General features: G+C 32.7%; 1 protein-coding gene across 1 annotated transcript; it reads right to left on the reverse strand.

Annotated features, from left to right (window-relative positions):
- Positions 1-17,649: 17,649 nt before the first annotated feature.
- Positions 17,650-26,373, reverse strand: LOC132760566 (neurogenic differentiation factor 1-like). The gene is made up of 2 exons (XM_060752566.1): positions 25,841-26,373; positions 17,650-18,809 (listed from the first exon to the last, which is right to left on the reverse strand). Exon 2 carries the CDS (start codon positions 18,805-18,807, stop codon positions 17,773-17,775), a length of 1,035 nt encoding a protein of 344 aa, XP_060608549.1. The 5' UTR covers positions 18,808-18,809; positions 25,841-26,373; the 3' UTR covers positions 17,650-17,772.
- Positions 26,374-26,811: the final 438 nt, after the last annotated feature.

The raw sequence follows: 26,811 nt of genomic DNA on the forward strand, positions 1-26,811 counted from the left end.
TGCGTATTTTTATGGTATAGTCTCATCTTATACATGAACTTATTCCTTTATTATGAAGAGGGAATTATTTACATTTTATATTTGACATATACAGTAAAACATATATCTAAATATCAATTATATATTTCTACTTCACAACATCCGAATAGTACATAGCATAATACATAGCATAATACATAATACATAGCATAATACTTAGCACATTTCATACATATTTTAAATCAATATTTATTTCTTAACATCGTCTGTACTATAAAACGATTTTGTAATGTCAATACTATTTAAGCCTACTGAGAAAAAACAACTGAAACAATCAATCAATCAGAACAAGTATTTCATCAGGAAAAAGGTTAATATATAAACGAGTAAATATACCATTCTTTTTTATGTCTATTCTAGTGAACATACATTTGTGAATATAGGTAAAACAGAATCAAATATTGACAAATCAAGCACACCTAAGAGTCTTAACTTCTTAAATGTTTACAGAGACATCGTCATGCATACATTCTATATGTTTTATTTTGCGTAACATTCATCACTTCAAATGTGAGTAAGGCATAATATTAACAATAATAATAATAATAATCATATACCCGTACCGCTTTTGCGACTCCGTAAAAATGGTATTGCACAACCGTACATATATTTTGAGGTGACGTCATTTGCGTTGTACTCGTACATGGTTACGTTCATCATTTCGTTCATGACTTAAAGGGTGGAAATAGTAGGGTACATGACTTCTCGTGAGGTAATGGTAACGTTTATCACTTAAAGGGTGGAAACAGTAAGGGATATGTCTTCTCGTGAGGTAATGGTAATTTTCAAACTTAAAGGGTGGAAATAGAAGGGCACATGACTTCCCGTGAGGAAATGGTAACGTTCCTCACTTCCAGTGTGAATTAGTAAGGCACATGTCTTCTCGTGAGGTAATGGTAATTTTCAAACTTAAAGGGTGGAAATAGAAGGGCACATGACTTCCCGTGAGGAAATGGTAACGTTCCTCACTTCCAGTATGAATTAGTAAGGCACATGTCTTCTCGTGAGGTAATGGTAATTTTCAAACTTAAAGGGTGGAAATAGAAGGGCACATGACTTCCCGTGAGGAAATGGTAACGTTCCTCACTTCCAGTGTGAATTAGTAAGGCACATGTCTTCTCGTGAGGAAATGGTAAGGAAAAGAAGAGCGCATGACTTCCCGTGAGGTAATGGTAACGTTTATCACTTCCAGTGTTAGAATAGTAAAGCACATGTCTTCTCGTGAGGTAATGGTAAAGTTTATCGTTTAAAGGGTGGATATATTAAGGCACATGACTTTTCGTGAGGTAATGGTAACATTCATCACATACAGGGTGGAAATAGTAGGGCACATGACTTCTCGTAAGGTAATGGTTATGTTCATCACTTCCAGGTTGGAAATAGTAAGGCAAACGACTTCCCGTGAGGTTATGGTAACTTTCAAACTTAAAGGGTAAAATAGTAGGACACATGACTTTTTGTGAAGTAAAGGTAACGTTCATCACTTCCAGGGTGGAAATAGTAAGGCACATGACTTCTCGTAAGGTAGTGGTAATTTCAAACTTAAAGGGCAATAGTAGGACGCATGACTTTTCGTGAGGTAATGGTAACGTTCATCACTTCCAGTGTGAATTAGTAAGGCACATGTCTTCTCGTAACGTAATGGTAATTTCAAACTTAAAGGGCAATAGTAGGACACATGACTTTTCGTGAGGTAATGGTAACGTTCATCACTTCCAGTGTGAAATACTAAGGTACATGTCTTCTCGTGAAGTAATGGTCATTTTCAAACTTAAAGGGTGGAAATAGTAGGACACATGACTTTTCATGAGATAATGGTAGCGTTCATCACTTCCAAGGTGAAAATAGTAGAGCACATGTCTTTTTCTAAGGTAATGGTAACGTTCATCACTTCCAGAGTGGAAATAGTAAGGTACATATATTCCCGTTAGGTAATGGTAACGTTCATCACTTCCAAGGTGAAAATAGTAGGGTACATGACTTCCCTAAAGGTAATGGGAACGTTCATCACTTACAGTTTGGAAATAGTAGGGTATATGACTTTTCAGTAAGGTAATGGTAACGTTCATCACTTACAGTATGGGAATAGTAAGGCACATGTTTTCTTGTGAGGTAATGGTTACGTTCATCACTTCCAGGGTGGAAAAAGTAGAGCATATGTCTTTGTGAGGTAATGGTAACTTCATCACTTACAGTATGGGAATAGTAAGGCACATTTCTTCTCGTGAGGTAATGGTAACGTTAATTACTTCCAGGGTGGAAATAGTAAGGCGCATGACATCCCTAAGGGTAATGGTAACGTTCATCGCTTCCATGGCGGGTATAGTGAGGCACATGGATGATGACTTTTTTGAGGTAATGGTAACGTTCGACACTCCAAGAGTGGAAGTAATAGGGCATATGACTTCTCATGAGGTAATGGTAACATTCATTACATACAGTGTGGAAATAGCAAGGCACATGACTTTTTGTGAGGTTAAATCGTATAACAAAACATGCATAGTGCAGGTATTAGTTACCCGCATTTTTGTCGTCATACTCGTGGGGGTACATATTGTGACGACAGCGAAAGGCATAACGATAGAAATGTCATATGCAGATGCTCGTACATTTGTTACTTCCAGCGACGGTAAAATACGAGTCATCACTTCCTTCGACGGTAAAGTACCAGTCATCACTTTCGGCGACGGTAAGGTAACATTCATCAATTCCAGCGACTGTAGGTAACGGTCAACACTTCCTGCGACGGTAAAGTACGAGTCATCAATACCTGCGACGATAAGGTAACAGTGACAGTAAGATAACAGTCATCAATTCAAGCGACTGTTAGTAACGGTTATCACTTCCTGCGATGGTTAAGTACCTGGTATCACTTCCTGCGACGGTAAGGTAATAGTCATCACTTTGTGCGTCGGTAAGGCAACAGTAATCCATTCCAGCGATTGTATGTAACAGTCAACACTTCCTGCGACGGTTTAGTACCTGTCATCACTTTCAGCGACGATAAGGTAATAGTCATCACTTACAGCAACTGTAAGATAATAGTCATCACTTCCTGCGACGGTAAGGTAATAGTCATCACTTCCTGCGACGGTAAGGTAATAGTCATCACTTTCAGCGACTGTAAAGTACCTGACATCACTCTCAGCGACGGTAAGGTAACAGTCATCACTTTCAGCGACGGTAAGGTAACAGTCATCACTTTCAGCGACGGTAAGGTAAAAGTCATCACTGTCAGCAACTGTAAGGTAATAGTCATCACTTTCAGCGACTGTAAGGTACCTGACATTACTTTCAGCGACTGTGAGGTAAAAGTCATCACTACTTGCGACGGGTAGGTAATAGTCATCACTTCCTGCGACGGTAAGGTAATAGGCATCACTTCCTGCGACGGTAAGATAATAGTCATCACTTCCTGCGATGGTAAGGTAATAGGCATCACTTCCTGCGACGGTAAGATAATAGTCATCACTTCCTGCGATGGTAAGGTAATAGTCATCACTTCCTGCAAGGGTAAGGTAATAGTCATCAATTTTAGTGACAGTAAGGTAATAGTCATCACTTCCTGCGACGGTAAGATAATAGTCATCAATTTCAGCGACGGTAAGGTAATAGTCATCACTTCGTGCTACGGTAAAGTAATTGTCATCACTTCCTGCGATGGTAAGGTAATAGTCATCACTGCCTGCGACGGTAAGGTAATTTAGTCATCAATTTCAGCGACGGTAAAGTAATAGTCATCAATTTCAGCGACGGTAAGGTAATAGTCATCACTTCCTGTGACAGTAAGGTAATAGTCATCAATTTCAGCGACGGAAAGGTAACAAGGTAACAGTCAAAACTTTCTTCGACGGTAATGTAACAGTTATCACTTTCAGCGACGTTTAAGTACAAGTCATCACTTCAGCAAAGGTAACAGTCATCAAATCCGGCGACTGGTAACGGTCAACACTTCTGGCGAGGGTAAGGTACCCTAATCTCTGCTGATGAGGGTTAGGTAACAACCATATATACAGTGAGATAATTCACGAAAATAGCTTTAGTAATTGCGAATTCTATATTGACGATATAGACCCATGTTAGTCATACAAACAATATAAATATTGGTATAATGTTTTTACAAACGAGGGCGAATCTGTTCAGATTGTGTTAAGATGAATTTAAACCTTTTTTTATTTGAGAATAATGAATTTTGGGTAACTATATTTTTAAAAAAGGAAACGATCAACTTATTGTTCAAATCTATAAATAAACCTTGTTTTAATATGTACATTTTATGCACTATGATAACAAAATACAACTAAAATAAAATGTTCAAGGTTTCAAAAGCAAAACACACACACAAACAAAAAAACGAGTGAAAATTCTACCATGGTAACAAATTATTGCTATTATTATGAATAATGATGATAATTTTATGAAACTTTATATTATAGACTATCAATCAGAACAAACTTTTCTTATATATCATCAACAACTATACGTACGTATCGCGCATTCTCATTTTCTGTGAAAAATTGATATATTCTGAAATGTATCTCTGTATATCAAATAACTAAATTATGATACATTGTTTCGTTTTATTACATTATACCTCATTAATAAAGAAAAATGTCCTCCAAAACTCCTATAATACAGAAATTTATACTTCATCAAATTGACAGTAGGCTAATTGGTTTTTGTTCAAGTTTTATTTTAAACTGCTTTATTAAAAGTTATGACAACACGCACATCGCATGTCCTATAGCATGCAGTATGCTGGTGATAAAGTTTCACAAAGAAAACTTAATGAGAAAACAAAAATATGTATCGAAATAATTTGATGTACCTTGTACTATCAAAAAATTGCCAAAATATACCAATATAACACCAAAATGTTATAGGAATAACTTCCGATTTTATATAAATGACAAGTCGGTGTATTCATCATCATCATCGTCGTCGTCATCTTCATCAGCGTCGTCATCGTCGTCGTCGTCATCTTCATCGTCATCGTCGTCGTCATCATCATCATCATCATCATCATCATCATCATCATCATCATCGGCGTCGTCATCATCATCGTCATCATCATCATCATTGTCGTCGTCGTCGTCATCGTCATCGTCGTCATCATCGCCATCGTCATCGTCATCATCATTATCATCATCGTCGTCATCATCATCGTTATCGTCGTCATCGTCGTCGTCATCGTCATCATCATCATCATCGTCGTCATCATCATCGTCATCGTCATCATCATCGTCGTCGTCGTCGTCAACGTCATCATCATCATCATCATCATCATGAACATCTTTAACGTCATTTATAATATCATTATTGGTTTGTTTGCTCATGTTTGTTCTTTTTTTTTTTCATCGTTACAAATATATTAGTCATTCGATCATATGTACCGTATTTATTTTACATAATTGAATCAGCATGGAGCAATGACAGCATGCATTTTGCGATTTTCAAACATCAAATTTATTAAAATCAAAACCTTTTGTGAACTTCAATTCATGCATTTATCATCCCTGATCAGTACGTCAATAAATGATCACAAATGTAAAATGTTTCTAAATTAATCACATTTAAGTGCATGTCGTGCAATATCTGAAGATTAAACTTATAAAGTTATATTATAAAAACGGCAACATTTTTCGTGGATTTTGCCTTCTTCAATATAATGCACTCTCATTTATCTGAGAATGAGCAAATACATGCAATAAAGCCAATATAAAAAAATAAAATTATCTAAAACCTCTTTAGTATTGTAACTAAAAAGAAATCGTGTGTTGCTAAGCTATACTTTTTGTGTAAATTTTTGTCACAGTTTAAGGGCAAAATGCGAATTCTTGTTTTTAAATGAAGCTTAAGAAGCAGGAGAACAATTTGTATAAATACAATTTTATTTAAAACTTTGGGGAGGAAAAATAAACAATGTATTAAAGTTGAGCGGCCTACATTAAGTTTTTAAAGTGCATTTAAGTAATAGATCAAGCACACAAGTAAACAGCTCTCAAACGATCATGTTTTATGTGACTGGTCACTCGAAATATCAAAGTTAGGACCCATCTAAATAACTACCAAAAGATATACATCAAACGTTCCACTTGTTTAATGTATGAAATACAATACTGATTTTAGTGGAAAACATAACATTTTAAAATTTTAAATTAAATTTAACACATGATAATGTTTTGTAATCAATCCTTGAAATCATGAAGACTTTTGAAAATTCTTTGTAGTATTCGTTTTGTCTATAATTTCAAGAGTTTTTTAACAACATGAAATCTGAATTATCTTGAAGTTCGTATATTATCCCGATTTATTGCCATGACTTTTGTCCGTTCTATATAAATTGAACTGTTTAACGGTTGTTATAAGGGTAATTTATGATTGCTTGAGCCAGGTAGGTTAAGGGTAAAGACCTGTCATTCTTTGCGACATAATTTTATACGTATGGAGATTAAATTATTCTTGCTAGTGCCCCTATAGTCCCATACCCTACTTGGTTATCAAACTCTTCATTAATTGTAAGGGCACTGGACATATACACTTAAAATATGTATAAGATATTAAGATAATATCAAAGTTTCTTGTTCAATGACGATCCAAATAATTATCTAGAAAAAGGGATCCCTCAGAAGCGTATTAATCAGTAAACTTACATAAAAAATCAGCAAAATTGCATGAAAATTACAGACTCTGTTTGATTAAGGTTGTAAATGAGGGATAATGAAAAAGAGCCACATCCCTTAAGCCCCCTAGCACCGGCTTGAGCGGTGCTAAATCTTAGAAATGTTGTACCTAAATTTCACATTTTGATAATGGACATGTATAGAAACTGTCCCTTTTCACTGGTTTGACCAATAGCAAAATATCGCGTCAGCTATAAAACTGTAAAATATTGGCGTACCAATATTATCTAATGCCTCAGCAGTACTTCTTGGTGTAGTGTGGTTGAGATAGGAAGATACTTTATATTACCTACAGACCAGCTTTGATGGGATTTTTTGAGTACCAGTTATTTGAGAAATTCTTATATCCTGTAGTTTATATTTTTATGAATGAACATTTTCTCATAGTTTTATTACGATTTTCTCCTTTTTAACATTAAACTATTTTTAGTATAATTAGATATCATATTAATTGTATGGACTAGGTTACTGTGTCAACCGGCTGCGCAATTCCTGTCTTCAATTTTGTCCCGCTTTTTTACGTACATTTAAATATATTATACTAAATTACCAATGAGATTCAACATTAGATACGTGTTGGGGCATTGTTCTGTATCTTATTTGAAACATCCGCTTCCTGTAATATCTAAACACTGAAATATGCAAATTTAAGTATCTGTAACTCATTTCCATAACGACGCTGCTTAAATTACGTCTTGTGATTTTGTAAAACTCTTTCCTGTCTTTTGTTAAACATATATTTTTATAGTTTATATTTATTTCATATACCGGTGACTGTTGTATACGTTAAACCATTCGTATACTTTGCTAAGAGTTGTTGCGGTCATGAAATAAATGATGTTTAAAAACAATGCAACTAAATTATCAAAGAACTTAGTACTTATGATATTAATATATTTTTCAATAAAGTTATATGCAGCGGGACAAGTTACCTCCCTGGAATAAATATTGACAATTAAGTCTGTATTTGTCTAGTTATTCTTTAATAATAAAACAATCAATTCAATCCTATGTGTTTTAACAAAAAGATTGATGAGTATTTGACACGTGCAAATATGTTTATGGACAAGTAAATACAAGAATCACTGATATATTCATACATACATGAGAACCGAGAAAAAGATTTCCACTTCTTTGAACATTTAAAAGTTTCCACTAGAACACAAAAATGTGTTAGAATGTGTGTGTCTGAAAGTTTGTGCGCGTACGTATTTTAAGTGGCCAGGGGTCAATTGTCTATGGTGTTGGCCATGCGAGATCTGGGGCATGTAAAACAGATGTTGTGCAATACACAATAAAGTGACACCATAGATTGTTCAATTTGATAATAACAATATCGCTGTCTATCATCTTTTTAAAAAATTGAATAATTCAACACCAAACGACCGTTAAAGATTTTCGGATAAAGTGTCGTAATAACAAAGTGGTTATAGTATTTAGTTCAGATCGTTTACTACCCCAGGGGAATGTCACCTTAAGTGTCGTGCTCTTTAATAAACTTTTTCTTACACCGCCCATGGTTGTTTTTATTGAGAGCCACCAGGAATAAATGCCTGCAATAAAGTAACAAGGTCTAGACGCTGTATCGTTGTTCAACGTTTTATATCACTCAACTTAAATGTGTACGTATATGTAACATTACATATTTAATAGTTCACAGTTATTTTCAAATAGTAGAAATTAGCTATTTCCGATGGCAAGTTGTAAAATTGTAATGAACCAATCTTTACGATGATCAGTCAAGATTTAATAATATTACGACCATCTTACCACCTTTAAAACGTAATCTAAACCAACTACATGTACTTTTGGTTGTCAAACAATCATTAAACTGCACAGTGTCTCTTGAAATATTTAAAATAGCTATATTTGCTCTGGCTGTGCCACTTAGGGACTATAATTTCGAAATTAGATTTCAAGATTAAGATATATGCATCAAGTTATGAAATTTTATTTCACCTGACGCATAACACGTGACTTTGTCTATACCGATTACCGAATGCACATCATATATCAAGTTATTAAAGTTTGTTGAAATGAATTAAAACAAAATAAGTCGCTAATTTTAAACTTAATCATTAGCTCGATTATGACGTGCGTCTTAACAAATGCAGATACCATATAGGTCATACCAGGCAACATAATCGTAACAGTGTTTAACACCAGTATGACTCGAACTCAAGACCCACGTACTTAAATATGTACTATCATATACCTGTTATATTATATACGTTTTTACCTGTATTGCAATATACCTATATACCTGTTCTATTATATACGTTTTACCTGTATTATAATATACCTATTTACCTTTTCTATTATTCATGTATCCCTATATTATAACACACATTCAGGTTAAATGTGTGCGTCTTAGCTCTTTTAACCCTTAATATGTTATAATAAAGGGTTAATATGCACTCCATCTAATTTATTTATTTTCAAATTGCACGATAGTTGTTTTACAATGAGGAGACGGGCATCCTTTTTAAATGAAAATAGTCTTTTATTAAATAAAGATGTCTTTCATCTGAAGATCTGTGCACACTGAATTACAAAAAAATGTAGGTGGTCTTAAATGTGATATATTTTAGATGGGCTTCATGCGCATATCTTAGATTATTTTAAAATGTATCTAAAATAATCTTAGATATTTTTAAGATGTTCGAAAATGTGTTTTATCTTTGACGTTCTCAAAGATGGTCTTAATGTGTTTATCTTAGATGGTCTTAAATGTGTCATATGTAAGATGGTCTTAATGTGTTTATCTTAGATGGTCTTAAATGTGTCATATATAAGATGGTCTTAATGTGTTTATCTTAGATGGTCTTAAATGTGTCATATATAAGATGGTCTTAATGTGTTTATCTTAGATGGTCTTAAATGTGTCAAATGTAAAATGATCTTAATGTGTTTATCTTAGATGGTCTTAAATGTGTCATATATATATAAGATGGTCTTAATGTGTTTATCTTAGATGGTATTAAATGTGTCATATGTAAAATGGTCTTAATATGTTTATCTTAGATGGTCTTAAATGTGTCATATGTAAAATGGTCTTAATGAGTTTATCTTAGATGGTCTTAAATGTGTCATATATAAGATGGTCTTAATGTGTAAATCTTAGGCGGTCTTAAATATATCTAAAATATTCTTAAATATTCCTTTGATGTTTTCTAAAATGTGTATAACTTAGATGGTCTCAATATATCTAAAATATTCTTAATGTGCTATATATATAAGATGGACTTGTGTGTAAACATGTGTATACCTTAGATGGTCTTAAATGTATCTAAAATGCGTTTGATATTTCTAGGATGGTCTAAAAAGTTTTAAATCTTAGAAGATCTTAATGTTTATATCTTAAATGATCTTAATTGTGTATCTTGGATGGTCTTAAATGTATTTATCTGAGAAGGGGTTTGAATATATCCTAGGTCTCAGATGGTGTTTTATATATAATGTATTTAAGGCAATCAAAGAAATACACATTTAAGACCATCTAAGATACATTTAAGGCTATCTTACATATATATATATTTGAAATCGTATGAAATATATATTAATTTGTTTATTTTGATGCATGTTTAGTTAGTGCTACAAAACTGTAATATGTATAGTAAACAAAACTTCGAGTATGTTAAGTATTCGAGAGTTGTTTACTGAAAAGACGGCAACCGCTAGAATACATTAATTCAATCACAGTTGAGATATGTTAAGTAAACCAAAATGGTGGGATAAAGTGCATCAAAATTAAAATAATTTTGTACATCAAATTTAGATAAGTAATAATGTGCAAAATGAAGTTAGTCTAAAACATGTTTCTCTGGTATCAGAGAGGAAAATGACGTTAGATATCGAGATATCTCTTTTCTAAAAATAACAAGTTGTTAATATAATATTTATCAAAAATATCTTTCGTTCTATTTGCTTTTCACTTTCTACGAACCCAAAAAAAAAAACACGTTATCTACCTGTTCCTGTAATGTATACAATTAAGTCGCGATAATGTTAACTAATTTTACGTAATTTGTTTGTAATTTGTTATTAAAATCATTAATTATGACAAATTTTCTGTCTGTATGATAGATAGTATAAGTGTGTAAGTAAATATTGCACAATATATCATGGTGATCAATTTCGTATGTTTTCTCTTTTTCTTTTCTCTCTTTTTTTTTTTTTTTTTTGTTACTATAGTTTAAATTATTTAGAAACGATTCAAGCTTTGCTGCAGACAGTAAAGATAAATGTGAGAATAATTATGTCACTAACATAATAATCGAGTTACAGATGCAAATGCAATGGTTGATTTACATTCGAGCAATAACCTTTTACCTATCATGACTTAAATTCGTGATCGATTGAAATATTTAGACTTTATAAAGCAGAGAAACGGCACAAAATAGTGCATCAAAGCGGTCGGGATGAGGCCGATACAGTAGGAGTGAAACAACCGATGGGCATAGGTTAATCATGCGTAAGTTGTCTATTTGCGATTTATAGATATATAGAGCATTGCACCCTAGAAACTTATTCGAACTGGGTTTAATAAGCATGACAGTATTCGTTCTTTCAGATAGGCAAGTTGACATTGATTTCCCCTTTTTTGTCGCTCTAAGAATTTAGGTACGAAATCTTTAAGTTCTTTTTTCTTTGTCTAAATAGCTTAACTGAAGGCAGAGTTATTAGAATATCAAAACCATCACATCAAATATATATTCAGGCCAGAGGCCCGCATCGTTTAATAGGATGTCGACCGGGATTGTAGTCATTTTGTTCATGATGTATGTATTTCACACCTATTTATACGTATTTAACCTATTTATTTGTGTGAAATCAATTCATATATAAATATTAATTGATTGTCAATATGTCATATATATTCAAAAGAAACACACAACAAAAATAAACATTTATTTTTATCTTTGAAGAAAAACGGGTAATAAGGTCATACCATGTTTAAAAGTCCTTAAAACAGAAAAAAAACAACAGAAAAACCCCAAAACAAATAACAGGCATAAGTACAGGACAATAGGGCGAACGCACGGAATCTGGGATCGCATCAAACATAGAGGGAAACAAAAAAAAACTGCTTTGGTTTTGATATTTTAAGTAATTTGTTGCCATAAAAGTTATAATAGATTAATTATTTTGTATATATGATGATCAGTATATCGATTTAAACTTTAGCTTGAAATATAATTAGGGCTTACTCAACGAACGATACGATCCCGGGCCTACCAATAGCCGGTGCTTGATTCTTTTTCTTGCATATTACATGTCAATTATTTTCGGAACAGAAATTATGAAAACTGATATTCCAATTACGCACTTTTTTCTTATAGTAGCGTATGAACATACAACTTCATTCATAACGGAAAAATGACGCCATCATAAGAACGCGATTCATTCATAAAAGGTGCGTCATTTAAGCACGCGACTTGTCTTACATAGGGGGTGTAAGACAGTTTTCTAGCACCGGTATAAACGGTAGATAATCCTGTCTGAGATGCAAGAAATAGAGGATATTGAACGAGTGTAAGTTAAATACTGAATTTATTGCACGAGTTGAATAAAATTATATTATGCGAGCCTCTGTTATTCAACGAGTGCAATAAATTCAATATTGAAATTACACGAATTTAATATTTTATTATCACATACTCAAAATAAAGACCGTTGAAAGTGAAATAAGAGTCATTTTTCATTGACGCGTTTACAGTAACGCTAAGCACGTCTTTACACTATGTTTGTATAACGCTAATGACGTCACGTCAAAATATATGCACGGCCGTGCAATACCATTTTTACGAAGTCGCAAAATCAGCACGGGTGTGTGATAAATTAAGGTAAGTCACAAATAGTAGAGCGTTATACAGTATAGATATTGTTATTGTAACTTACAGCGTTACCGATTTTTTTTCAGCATAATCATCCTAAACGATCCTTTGGGGTTCACAAGGTGAAATATATTTCGATCTTAAACTAAACTAAACAAATTTTCTTTTTATTACATGCAAAGAAACGTTTGAAAAAGAAATTAAATCTAATACTGAATGAAAAGCTCGCCAAATGATAATACAACGTGACGTCATTTACGTCATCAAGTCATTAAGTTGATACCCATTACTGTGCACGCCGGTACCACCGAAAAAGCATGCAATAAATTAAAGTAAGTAACAAATAGTAGAGCGTTATACAGTATATCTAGATATTGTTATTGAACTTACAGCGATATCAACCGATGTTTTTCAGCTTAATCATCCTTAACGGTTAAATCTCATGTCATCTTGATTTACTTAAAAGATTAGTGACCACAGCGGTCAACAAAACTGCCCAAAGCACATACTATATATTGTTCGGTCAGGTGTGAGAAAATAGACATCATAGCATGGTATATGTAGGTCCGACTAGCAACAACACTGTTCAGGCCATTGACCTGGTCATTCAAGATGGCCAGAGATGTCTTTGATTTTCAACATTGACAAGTCTCTATATACAAGTGGCCGACAGGCCGATCAAATAGAAGTCAAGTTTCATCTCCCAATTGTTGATGAGTATGATAAAAGTTATTTTGGAAGGTTATCTTTTGTTAAAATTCCATTTATGCTTTTATTTCATATATTTTCGGAATGAAAGTAGCATTTTAATGGTGTGACCTTTGCATGATACTCGGCGTCCCCTAAGGGGATCACTTTTGTTCTATATTTATACAACAAATGATGAACTCTCAGGAATAAATTAGAATATAATTATATATGTCATAATCTAACATTAAATCAATAGCTTTAATCTTAATGTGAATGAAATTATAATTTTATCTTATATACAAACAATATAAAAATCCGTTGTTTTGGATCGTTGAAAATTTTTAATACCATGTTATATGTGTCCGTTAACTATGCCAATGCTAAGTTACTGCAATCTTCATTGAATTTTTTACCATATAAATGTTCCAGCATTTGGTATCAGTTATCGTGACAAATCAACAGAAACTCCAAAAAATATCTTTCTGTGATTTAGCATTTCTTGCATGTTTTGCATAAATCGCCCGTTTATTGTTCTACATGCATGTGTATGTGACTTGTAACAATCAAAGGAAAAGTAATAAAGTTTTCGGCACTGATAACATCTAAATGGGAATTAAATTACATGATTTATTTGGGTCCATGTTAATCTCAGGATAAAGAAAACAATTAAACATTTTGCGACGTTGTTAAGGAAAAAAAAACTATAAAAAAACTTAGTAGATATGCCCGAATGTTTTTTTTTTACTTCACTTTATTCTGATATTTTACACCTCATATCCGCTCCCCATACACTTGATATTTTAGAAAAATTGGTATAATTACAATAATATATTCAGTAAGAAGACATAATTAATATTTCTTTATAATAGTTTACATGACACTCGGATGTAGTGATATCATAAACTCGTAACATACGACACCGTCGTGATCTACCCAACTTCCGTTCGTGAAGAAAGTAGTCCGTCACTCGGTAGTATAATAAACATGAACAAAGCGCTTTTATATACTCTCTCACCTCTCGGTATGTGCCCGTCTTAGAGAGGCACAGGACATCGGTAGAAAGTGTGAAGCTTTAATCAGTGTTCAGATCCTGGACGTTGTTTTGTTCATGGAGGGCAGATGCTACATTGCGTTGCGGAGTTAAGCTACTCTCACATTCTGATGGTGTAACTGAAGCCATGGAGAGTTGTCATAGAGTAAGCAGGGGCGACGAGGAAGGGTACAAGGTTGCGCGATTCATTAGTAGGTAGTGACGGCTTTAAAAGCGGTGTCCTTTGCTAGTTACAAACAGCCTTGATTGACCGCTGTATAGTGTTCTACTTTCGGCTCACGATTCATCACTTTGGCTTTTACTCTTGGAAATTGCATGCAGGTAAATTATCACCCACCAATTTGCGCTTCAAAGTTAACTCTATGAGATCATGACTGGTGTCTGGGTCCGTACAGCAAAAGTTGCTTATTGTGTCCTTTTGGCGAACAGACCCTCATTAAGCATAAACTACTTCTACATGTACTCCTTTAATAAGCACAACATTTTGCATAAGGTACAGTAAACATCTTCGCTTAATTACACCGATGGGTAAAGTTTTGTTAAGGGAAAGGCACTACGGTATTTCTTCGAGGCTAACGTACAACATAATTTATCTCAATTATGATATTACATATAATCAAAGATCACATAGTTCTTATAAAATGTTTATATCAAAATGTATGATGGAACCTCCACAGTGGCTGGATAGCACCTGGACACCAGGTCACATGCGTGCAGAAATCAACTAACAGAAGACACTCAATTTTTCTAGTCGCAATTTCTACTCATTTTTCTATTGCAAATATTCGAAATACAGAGAAACATGAAGGCAACACTGGTCAATTACATAATGAACAAAACAAGTCTCAAGAAAGGAAGATAGAATGTTTTTGCTTAGATTGAAAAGTCTCACAAGGAAAGAACAAATTAAAATGTGTAGGCTCCCAAGAAAAGAACAAGATAAAAGTATAGGCTCCCAAGAAAAGAACACGATAAAATGTATAGGCTTCCAAGAAAAGAACAAGATAAGATGTATAGGCTTCCAAGAAAAGAACAAGTTAAAAAGTATAGACTTCCAAGAAAAGAAAAAATTAAAAAACATAGACTCTCAAAAAAAATTATGTTAAAATGTATGGGCTCCCAAGAAAAGAACAAGTTAAAATGTACAGGCTTCTAAGAAAAGAACAAGTTAATATTTATTGACTCCCAAGAAAAGAACAAGTTTAAATGTATAGGCTCCTAAGAAAAGAACAAGTTAATATCTATTGACTCCCAAGAAAAGAACAAGTCAAAATGTGTAGGCTCCCAAGAAAAGAACAAGTTAAAATGTATAGGCTCCTAAGAAAAGAACAAGTTAATATTTATTGACTCCCAAGAAAAGAACAAGTTTAAATGTATAGGCTCCTAAGAAAAGAACAAGTTAATATCTATTGACTCCCAAGAAAAGAACAAGTTTAAATGTATAGGCTCCCAAGAAAAGAACAAGATAAAATGTATAGGCTCTCAAGAAAACAGCAAGATAAAATGTATAGGCTCACAAGAAAAGAGCAAGATAAAATGTATAGGCTCTCAAGAAAAGAAAGAACAAGATGAAATGTATAGGCTTCCAAGAAAAGAACAAGATAAATTGTATAAATTGTATAGGCCGCAAAGAAAATAAGAAGATAAAATGTATAGGTTCCTACGAAAAGAACAAGATAAAATAAATAGGCTTCCAAGAAAAGAACAAGATAAATTGTATAGGCTCTAAAGAAGATACAGTTAAGTAGCAGATGCTTGAAATCCAGGCTTACACGACATGATACAATGATTTTGATCTTCAACAATGAATGAAAAATACATGTACTTAAAGTTATTGTGACTAGCTATGGCTTTAATTTTACAATATTTATTTTACTTAAATTGATTTTGTATTTGTAGCCGGTTTATATGCTTATTTCTGACATTTCCGAAATATGAAGTACTAGTGAAAATGTTCAAACATCTGTCAATTATGCACCTGGTGTAAAAAAGTCCGCTTATGATGCACCATTTATTTTGATGCTTGAAGATATATTCGTGAATCATATTAAAATAATAAAGTTTTGTATCGTCGTAGTTGAAACTAATTGGTTAAAAGCTATATCTAATGCTGTTTTTATATGAAATCTATAAAAGGTGAATGTAAGTTGTATACACAATCTTATGTTTAACTCCCTGTATCCTTGTACGGTGTATATTGAATGAATATTGTATGTAAACAAAAAAAAATGTTCTTTATAAACAGAGTTTTCATCGTTAAGTGCATGCGCCATTCGTTGTTTAGGGAAATATGAAAACATATTTCTTTAATTCACATCAGACTTTTTGAAAGTATTCAAAAAAATGTAAACTACAAAAATTGATTCAGCTTTATACTCGTTAAGCATTGACAAATGATTCACACACATTTAATTCAAATATTACCAGAGAAAATTTGTTGTATAAAACCTCTTACGTTTAAACAAAGCGCGACCACTTTAACTATATTCCGTCCCCGGTAACTTAAAGAGGTACATACCCTTGTTATAATGTTGGCGTTATATGCGAGTTGCTCCCCTTCTTGACCGCACTTGTATACATCATGGCTAAATTTATTTTGCAAACCGTACGTCGAAATATGTTTGCATATGATTACGACCTGGTCACTTGTTTTGGACATGAAACTTGTTTTCCACTATTTTGCCAAAGTTTAGAAATCTATTTGAAATAACACAATTTCATAGATGTGGGTAAAAATGACTTGAAAACAACAATAAAAAAGCAAAAATAAATAAATAAATAAAAATAGAATAAAAACGTTATGAAACTGTATTCAAACTTGTTTACGTAGTTAGACACTAGAACATGTCATAATAAAACTGCAAGTATCTGTGAATAAATGTTTGTCCTTTTCAATGTCATTTTTCTTTTTACTTTCATTCGATATGTAAAAATAAAAAAATCATTTGCAAATGCAGATTTAGTTTGTTGTCGGACTTGCACATGTATAAACATTATTATATAAAATAAATGATACTTCCGTAAATAGTGAAACATACTTGTATAGTGTAAAAGTAGCACATTTTTGTTAAAAGATTGCACGTGTCGTCCCTGACCAGTAAAACTAAACAATATTCAATTAAAACATTTTTCCCCAGTTTCAGCCATAAATTATTTCGGAAGCGTGCGATACTATTACGGTCTGTAATGAATATTTTCAATGAAATCCGGCCTTTCAATACCGGTTAAATATCTGAATATTATGTATTTAAATACAGATCAAATTGTCAAGGTTAAAGCAACAAATAATAACTTCATGTACATGCATACGTATTCTTATGTTTGTGTCAACTGCAAATTTGTTAGCGATTTTAAGATAAAAAGTAACATAATAATCAGCTTAAACTTATTAAGCCTTCGATATAAAAATTCAAAATATGAAAATATGTTTTAAGTTATATCTGACTAGATAAGAATGTATTTTAAATTAAAATCAAGGCGCCATTTGGTCAAATATGCTCGGATTCGGACCCATTAGCATACCGATGTCGTTTTCTAGAATAGAGTCGGGCATACTGTCAATGATTGCGCAGACTGGGACGCAGTCCTGTATAGATGTCACAACATTTGGAGGGTACATGGACGGAGGCGTGACGTAATTGTTCGGATATGATTCCATGACGTTATCACAGCGTAAAAAATTTGATGACGTCATAGCCTCGACTTGAAGACTGTTGTCTGCGGTGTATCCCTGAAGCGGGCTCATGATCCTAGGACTTCCAAAATCAGTCATTGGAGTCTGTATGTTAGAATGAGGCACTTGATTCATTGAAGGCACGGAATAACAAGCGTTTGCTCGGGAAGGCGAGAAGCTTTCATATGACTGAAAGCCGTGGTTAGCAAAATCTGTCTGTCGCATTAATGAGGGAGACGTAAAATCCAAGGAATTTTCATACAAAAATTGATATGGTTTTGAATATGCAGCCGATTCGGGTAAAAGAGTTCTTGGATTGAGTTGCAGACATCCAGCTACAAGATTCATCGTGTTTTGTGAAAGTCCTTTCGACAGAGCTTTAGCAAAAGAAATACCATCAGGTCTTATCCCAGTTTTCAGAATATTCCCTAATGCACCGATATAGTTACATGCCAGTCGTAATGTTTCTATTTTTGACAGTTTCTGAGTCTTTGAATAACATGGCACGTGTTTACGTAATATATCAAGTGCGTCATTAAGACCATGCATCCGGTTTCGTTCTCTTGTGTTGGCTTTCACTCTGCGTACTCGAAGACGAAGTAATCTTGCTTTTGTCATTTTTTTCTTTTTGGGTCCGCGCTTTTTCGGAATTTTCGGTTCGTCTTTATCTGGACTGTCAGATTTCCGACGTTTTCCCTTCTTTAAATTAGGTTTATCTGCATCTTCTTTAGAAATGACGTCATCCTGGTCGGAGACTTCAAGTTCCTCGTCGGACGGGAAGTCGGATTCATCCTCACATTCAATATCGTCATGTAGTATGGATCGTGTAGGCATTTCTGAAATACAAATTTAAACAATTCTTTATGAGACCATACATTCGCTATAACCAACACTTACGTTGTGGAACAACAGAGTTTTACACACACGAGTATGGTAATAGATAATCTTAATTATTGCAAATAGCCTTTTAATAAACTACATGTACACTATAAAGCTTTAATTGAATTCAATTAAAGTCGTGATATTATTTATAAATATGTGAAAACAGTGTACATGTACTATTTAATGTCGTTGGGTTGTTATTGTTAAGAACAAGGCATTATGTACGTGATCAAACACACTTATAGATCTCTTGGACTCAAACTGTAACAGATTTTCTCACATCTAAAATGCATACTAATGATCATTTCCAATTCTTTCCCGTATATTTCTTTTATCTCTTTATCAAAGGGTGGAATTCCAAATTAATGCCAGGGAAACTTCCCGTTGTTTTTTTCCGTTGTTTTTTAGAAATACACGAAATATATTGTTTGTTTTGTTTAAAACGGTCAGACACTCAAAAAGCTGACTTCAAAATCATTAGCAAATAATACATTCCATACAGCAGAAAATTTAAATAATGGCTTTTTTCGACCGTTGTGAAGATAGTGTGTATTGTTCACAAACAGAATCAATCATCGTGCTCTTTTGTTTATGACAATCCAGGCCAAAAATGTGAATGATTCTTTTAACTTAAAGATTTTGATTTATTTGAAAGCAGTGGTCAATTTTCTCGAATGAATATCAATACTGGTCAGTTATATCAGTGTCCTAACAAAGATGTGTATAAAAATCATTTACAGCCTTTTCTGTGAGATATTATTTATTGAAGCCTGGTGACTTTTTTTCATCATAAATATCGAGTTCCGTACAGTCTGTACAGCGCCTTTGTAATGAGAAATTTGATTCTATAATTGCGACCACCAAATGTGCATTGTGAGCATGCGCAGTGACTCTACTTTCATTTTAATACAATTAAATGGTGGCAAACAGCATGGTGCTTAATTGTTGTTGTGTATTGATTAGTCTGTTTAATGTGGAGGGGAACAAGTTGATATCTTTCTGATAGAAGAAAACTTCTGTCAAATCTTGATTGAACTGATAATAGTACAATCTGTTCGTAAATTCGTTACAAAGATTTCCGAAGACAGTTTTTTATATTATAATAACAGTAAAAGACTAAGAATAACGCTAGAAAACAATAAAACTTGTCAAACTTTGTCGACTGTTTCAGGCAGTTTGAAATTGAATATCTTATGGTTTTGTGTATCATTTTATAAGTTACTGTAATTGGATGAATTCTGATTTTATCGATCATATGTGAAATTACTTTAAATTGTAATGTATGATAAGTAACAGCTGATTAATTGTTGATTGTTGTCTTCTGGGACACTTCAATAAAAAATAAGAAAAAAGTGCCGAATATTTTGTCTGCTCTAGACACATTTTGATTATAAAGTCAAAGACGCAGTTTTAAGCAACTTTTAAAACACCAAGTGGTCATTGATAATACATTTATTGGATTGACATTTTAAAATATCAACAAATTAAGATTGTGAACTAGTTGTATGCATGTTGATTTTCACCATCAAACGCGACACTTTTCATTGCAATCGCAGCGGCGAAACGTGTCCTCCACGCGTTCCCCTGTTAGAGCGCGTGTTATTGAATCAAACGCCGTAAAATTATAAGCCATAGTTTTGTAACGTGATAAGTTTCGTATCAGAGCCATAAATGTTTAAATGTCATAACAATTGCATTATTGGTAGGACAGTAACAACGGCTATTTAGTTACACCACGGATTTATATTACAATGTAATATAAATCCGTGGTTACATTAAGTATATGTGCATTAAGTCTACATACATAAACATTGACATGAATTAACAAATCAAATATTTTTTTAAAGTCAGTATGAATCTTTAAGTTAAGTATTATGCGTGCCTTTAATATTTATTTATTTTAAATAATTAAATTATATTGCTTTAGCATTCAACAAATAACGCAACCTTATTTTCACAGAATAGAAAACTTAAAGCATTCTAGATTCTCGTTATTTGTGTATAGAACTTAAAAAATTACAAGCTTTTTAACTTTGTACCAGAACTTTGTTGTAACGGCCTTATCTTGCCTCGATCGATGCAAAATTTCTCTATAAATATAACAAGTTCCAATATATTTATTCTTCAAGTGTAATCCATACAAACTTTAGGACTAGTTGACGTTATAAATGTCACATTGTTGATATGAAACACTTTATCTCCATAGAAACGGATTAAGGGCTTATGATGACCAATAGCAATGGTTATTATAAAATGAAACGTTTTCCAGTCGGGAAGTTTATGCCAGCTCTTGTATTAGAAGTTGAGTGTTGTTCATTGATCAACAATATTTCATAATAACTCGAGATAAGCATGTAACTCTAATACTTGGATACCTAAATAATGAAAACTCTCTATCTTCGTAAAGGTCTTCCGTATCTCACTCTTAGAAATTCAAGTCTTATTGTCGTCCTATGACGCCTATTGACCGCCGTTTTTTCTATTATGGAAATGTTTGCCACATTGTATAATTAACATTTTCTAAAAGTTTTTCATAAATCTCACCATGATTAAATCTAACAAGCGCAGTTTCGTAATCAATGTAACCAATTATGCAGACAATATTTCTTAATTCGTTTAACGGTAATAAATTCGATTAATAATATTAGTGATCATCCCATTTGCAAAACAGTTTCAGCAAAATTCGCCATATGTCCAAAAATTTCGAAACCTTTCAATCGTCCCAGACAATTCGTTCTCTTCTCGGAAAACCTCAACGGAACGCGATCCTTGGCGCGTGAAGTTACGTCACTAATTACAATTTCATGAGGCAGACGACAATTTCTTCGGTGGGAGACAATGCCTTAAATATCTACCCATCTGTCGAGTTTTGAAGACGTTCTAAATTATGTTGAACAATCCAGAAATGGATTTCATCCGAAGTTGTGCAAAGGTTGTTTTTTATTCGGCGTATGAAAGATCAGACGTCAGACTGGTACCAAAGTAAAGAGCATAATTTTTTTTATGTTTTAGAGAGAAATCTGAGTATCATTGCCGCATGTTCACGCATCAAATTATGTTAGATTATTAGCTGATAAATGCCACTTTCTGCAGAAACTATCCATTACCTTGCAGTTAAACATCAGTCTCCATTTATGTAAATATCAATTTTCAGAAAACAAATCGCCAACACACTCTAAAAATGTCCCAAACAAGGAAAACAAATACTCGTTTAAAATGTTACTAATACATGTAATAGTTAAATAGATAAATAGATAAATAAATAAATAAATAAATAAATAAATAAATAAATAAATAAATAAATAAATAAAAAATAAATAAATAAATAAATAAATAAATAAATAAATACTTGATTCCGCGTAGAATGGTTTCCTTACAAAACTTACTGAAGTAATTTTTTTATATGAAAATTTCTGTTTTTGTCCAGTTGTCTAATGTTATTCTAATTACATTTGTATATAAATTATGTTACATATTTACTGGGATAAATGTGCTGACCCGAAAATAAAGTCACCAAACAGAAAAAGTATAAAATAACTTATTTCTATTTTCTATAGTTTGTTAGTTGGTAGAAAAGCCATTGCGCTTATTTTTGTATTACCAGCACAACATTTTTCACGGACGAAATTTGTTTATAACTCGGCTCACAGGGTAAAAGTGACTATATCATTCCTTTTCAAAGAGAAATTCCGTGAATGCCGGGAATTTATTTGTCAATTATCCTTATCGTCGGAACAAAACGTTGCGCAAACGTTTGAAGCACTTACAAAATTTGGATATTAAATCATCAGAGACTCTACACGTGTAGTGCGCGTGCCAGATCTTATAGGGTTTCTGTTTCCTAATTTGATCCTTCTCCCGCGGGAAATTTTAAGTTCCTGTATGGAATATAACTCGGAAATGTGGCGGGTAATAGAATTTCCCGTGTGACCTTTAATTATTATGCATTTTATAAATTGAAATTATCCAGAAGAAAAATAAGACTATACAGATCAAAATAATGTAAAGGAAAAAAATCAAAATGGTTTTTAAATTTTCTCGTCTATGGGAATACTATGTTAGGTCCACGGGTGGCCATGATTTGTTTCCCTAAGCATTTTAGATGTTTGAAAATATACAATTTTTTTTTCTTTATAAACATCTGACGAGACTTTGTTACTTAAACAAAAATGGTGTTGACTCTAGGAATGGGACGAACTTAGGGCATCAAGCGATGTAACAGACAGGTGTCCGGCTCAGTTTTCACTTTGCAATGGGCGACACAAGTTCAATCTGAAGACAGGTGTCCTGTAAAATTTAGTGTATCAAGCAGATCACAATACAGAGGTCCACTTGATTGTCAAGTGGTGACTGGAAAATAAAATCGCCACTGATAAGATGGCACGCGCGCTGGACTTAATTAATTGCTTTAAAGCCCTTTGTTTTGAAGACTTTATGATATTTAAGGGTGTTATTGACACTTATTAATGTACTTTGATTTTGGTTTTATTTACTCTTTAAGAAAATGAAGAGGTTTTGTAAACATGCCATTAATAATTGAAACACAAACGTAAAACTGACAACTTAAGAGGGAATTTGCATTTCAGTTAATCGTTCAGCAGTCGTGTCAAAATAGTTTACTAGATAATACCAAAAAAGTGGTCAGAAAAACGTTAAGTTTAAGAATGTAACGTTTTAATCAGACGTATATCTATAAAGATATTTTGTGTATGTTTACATAGTATTACGAAGGATAGACATCAAACCATCCCTTCATTTCAGATACACTATTTATGGCTGGGCTGTTCGCACTTGGCCAGGCTTTAATAACAACCGCCACCAGACTCTATTGTTACCATGTTTTGACCGGCGGTCAAACGGCGTTAAATAGAAGATGTAATATTGAAATAACGTTCCATTAAGCTAAATGGTGTGAATTTCTGCACAATAATAAAAGACGACAGCGATGTGGCCCGCGGGACACAAATTAGACAGATTATTTCGACGGTGAAGGGGGCGGTGCATCTATGAAAGGGCCTAATTATACACGAGGACCGAAAATAGTTCCGACCTTTGACTTTAACATTGTTTGACGCCCCAGACTGACAAATCTTAATAAAATCAGTACAAGTCAGTCTATGTTATATTGTAATCAATGTACAAAATAGTAGATGCATTTTTTATCAAGATATACCATAATTCTTAGGGCCTATTGAAATAAACATTCATCCTGTAGACAACTTGATTCAGACACTGGTACCTCTGACATATAGTCTTCTCTACCAACATGAAACATGCATTGACGTTATTTTCTCTGAAACTTTTCAAATATCATGTTTGAATACATAATGATATTAACGTGATGTTATAACCGGCATGTACCTAGCACATTAGAATGACTTCTCGATCGCCTCCACAACTCTATACTCTATACCTCATTCATACAACTTTATAAATGCACGAAATTTTTACAATTCGACAAGAGTTGAGTTGTGGTTAGTGCAACACATTTTTAACAAAATGTTTAAATAAATAACTACAGAAAAAATGTTTGGTCCTATGTATGCTGGGAATTTATTTTCAGTGATATTGGTCTTCTATGGAAGGTAAGTAATACAATAAATAATAGCGTTGATTTAGTATTAATTTAAGTATCAGACATAACAACTAACCATGGAAGAATTACATGTATATATTGATGTTTTTTGGCAAATGTGAGATACATGATCCAATGTTATACATGTATTAACATAGCAGATAATAAATAATCTAGAGCAAATTATTATAATTCATTATATATAAATGTTCATATTAAATTACTTTACTTTATATTATGAACATTTTTGTCAAGCAATATTTTATAACAATATCCAAATGATAGATTTCTATTGTTGTCATCAATATTTGAAATTAAAATTGAAAATTTGGCCATTGTAGACCAATCCACTTTAAATGAATATTGTATATTTTAAAACAAAACCGTTTCCTCCGTAAAAAATGTTATTTAAATGACAAGAAGTTTTCAAGATATCTGTACATCAAACTTTCAGTAAATTAATGTATGATTATATTAAATACAGAATAAAAGTTTTGGCGTGTTATACATCCTGATATATCAGCAATATCTTTCTTTTAGTTAAAAACTTTTCAAACTTATTATTTAAAAAAGTAAAACAGAGAAAATACATGTTAACAATGCTGTGAATGAGAATCACGGTCAATTAAAGCAGATGTACAAAAAAACAGGGTATCAAATTTACGAAATAATAAAATTGTCATTTTCCGTGTGGGCAAACAATATTCAATAAACAATAATTCAACAATGATCTTCCTAAAATTCAATATCTTTTTTATCCAACCAAATTGCAATGAAATATTAGAACAATAAAGGAAACATTCATTGTTTGCTATGTCATATATATATATGTCTTATTAGATGGCATGTTATTAGAGCGGTTTATTATATAAGAGAAACTGGTAAATTTCAAGAACAATAATTAGACCCGTATATATTTATCTCACATGATTTATTCAAACAAAAGTCTATAGTTAATAAAATCAACAAATAAAGTGACTCAAACACATTATGATGAATCTATATGTGATTGGTAACAAAATTATAATAGAATGTATATTAAGTAAGTAAACGCATGCGTACGCAACACCAGATGTCACCCATCATCCCGGACCTTTCATTGAAATCTATATTGATATACATTTTTATAAAACATTTCATTGGTTTGTAAGCTTATAGTGCTAGAACGGGTTTAATTTAATTTTAATTTAGAACTAAGCAAACTTAATAAATTCCTCTTAAATTTAGGAATTAAATAAAGATATTAAAACATTTATTCAATGTATAAAACGACGACATCGATAAATTATTACTCATATATAATGATATCAGATGAAATAAAATAGGAATCAGTTATATTATATTCATTTTAATTACTATTGAAATAAAATCTATGAAAAAGTCAAATAAAAAAATTGCAGAGATTGTTACCTTTAGTAATTAAGGCACTTTAATCACAACTCTATCCACGGCGTTCACTCCATGTGTGTATGTAAGGCGCTCAGCATTTGATAACTAAATTAACAGTCTTTCAGCTTTGTCTTTGCTTCTTTACTAACTTTCTTTCTATAGACATGTACACATGAGATATTTTCGAATTTCTTTGAGTGCGTCCGTTTGAAAATAAGACTTCAGTTATTATTGACGGAGACTTTATTAATATCAATAGTTCCAACGGATAATTACCTCCATGGAAATAAATATAATATTTCCACTTTTGCTGGTTTTTGTCATATAGGGTTTTATAAGCCCCGCCTCCAACGATCACATATGTCACATTTAAGCTGTATGGTTACCGTTATAACGACTAATTATTATGCAAATATTTCTGTATCTTCACTGAGTCTGCGTGACCCTTAGGTCAATGCGCGCATCTGTTCACTTTTAGCCTCGTTTCCAATACGATTCCACTATTTGAGGTCTTTTAAACCATATGGCCACATTTGCCTAAGTTCGTATTGAAACACTATGCAGTTTTATCATTTAGAAATTCTGTAACAAATATATATTCTAATGGCAAGAGACTGGTTTATAAAAACCTCGTGCAGAAATATCTTTATAATTTAAGTTCTTTAAAAGTTTAATCTAATTTCAGTTCGTAAAAAAAGAAAAATGTAAAAAAAGTTAATAAAATATTTTTTAATAGAAACGGCCGCACTATATTTGTTGTTTTTATTTGAGGAACACGTTTTTTGTGGAATTTGATTCAATTAATGATCTTTGAACTATTTTTGCTCCTGCTTTATTGCATTCTAGTAGTTCAGGATTTGCTGTCCGCACAAAGAGGGTAAATATTTAAGTGGCAAACTAAGAGATAATGTTATAACATTATGACTATAGGTGTATGCCTGCTTGTCAGTGAAGGCATGTTATTTTTCTCTTGTTGCTAACATGGCACGCGC

Source organism: Ruditapes philippinarum, unplaced genomic scaffold (genome assembly GCF_026571515.1).
Source record: "Ruditapes philippinarum isolate M1 unplaced genomic scaffold, ASM2657151v2 ctg2204_1_1_1_1, whole genome shotgun sequence".
Classification (NCBI taxonomy): domain Eukaryota; kingdom Metazoa; phylum Mollusca; class Bivalvia; order Venerida; family Veneridae; genus Ruditapes; species Ruditapes philippinarum.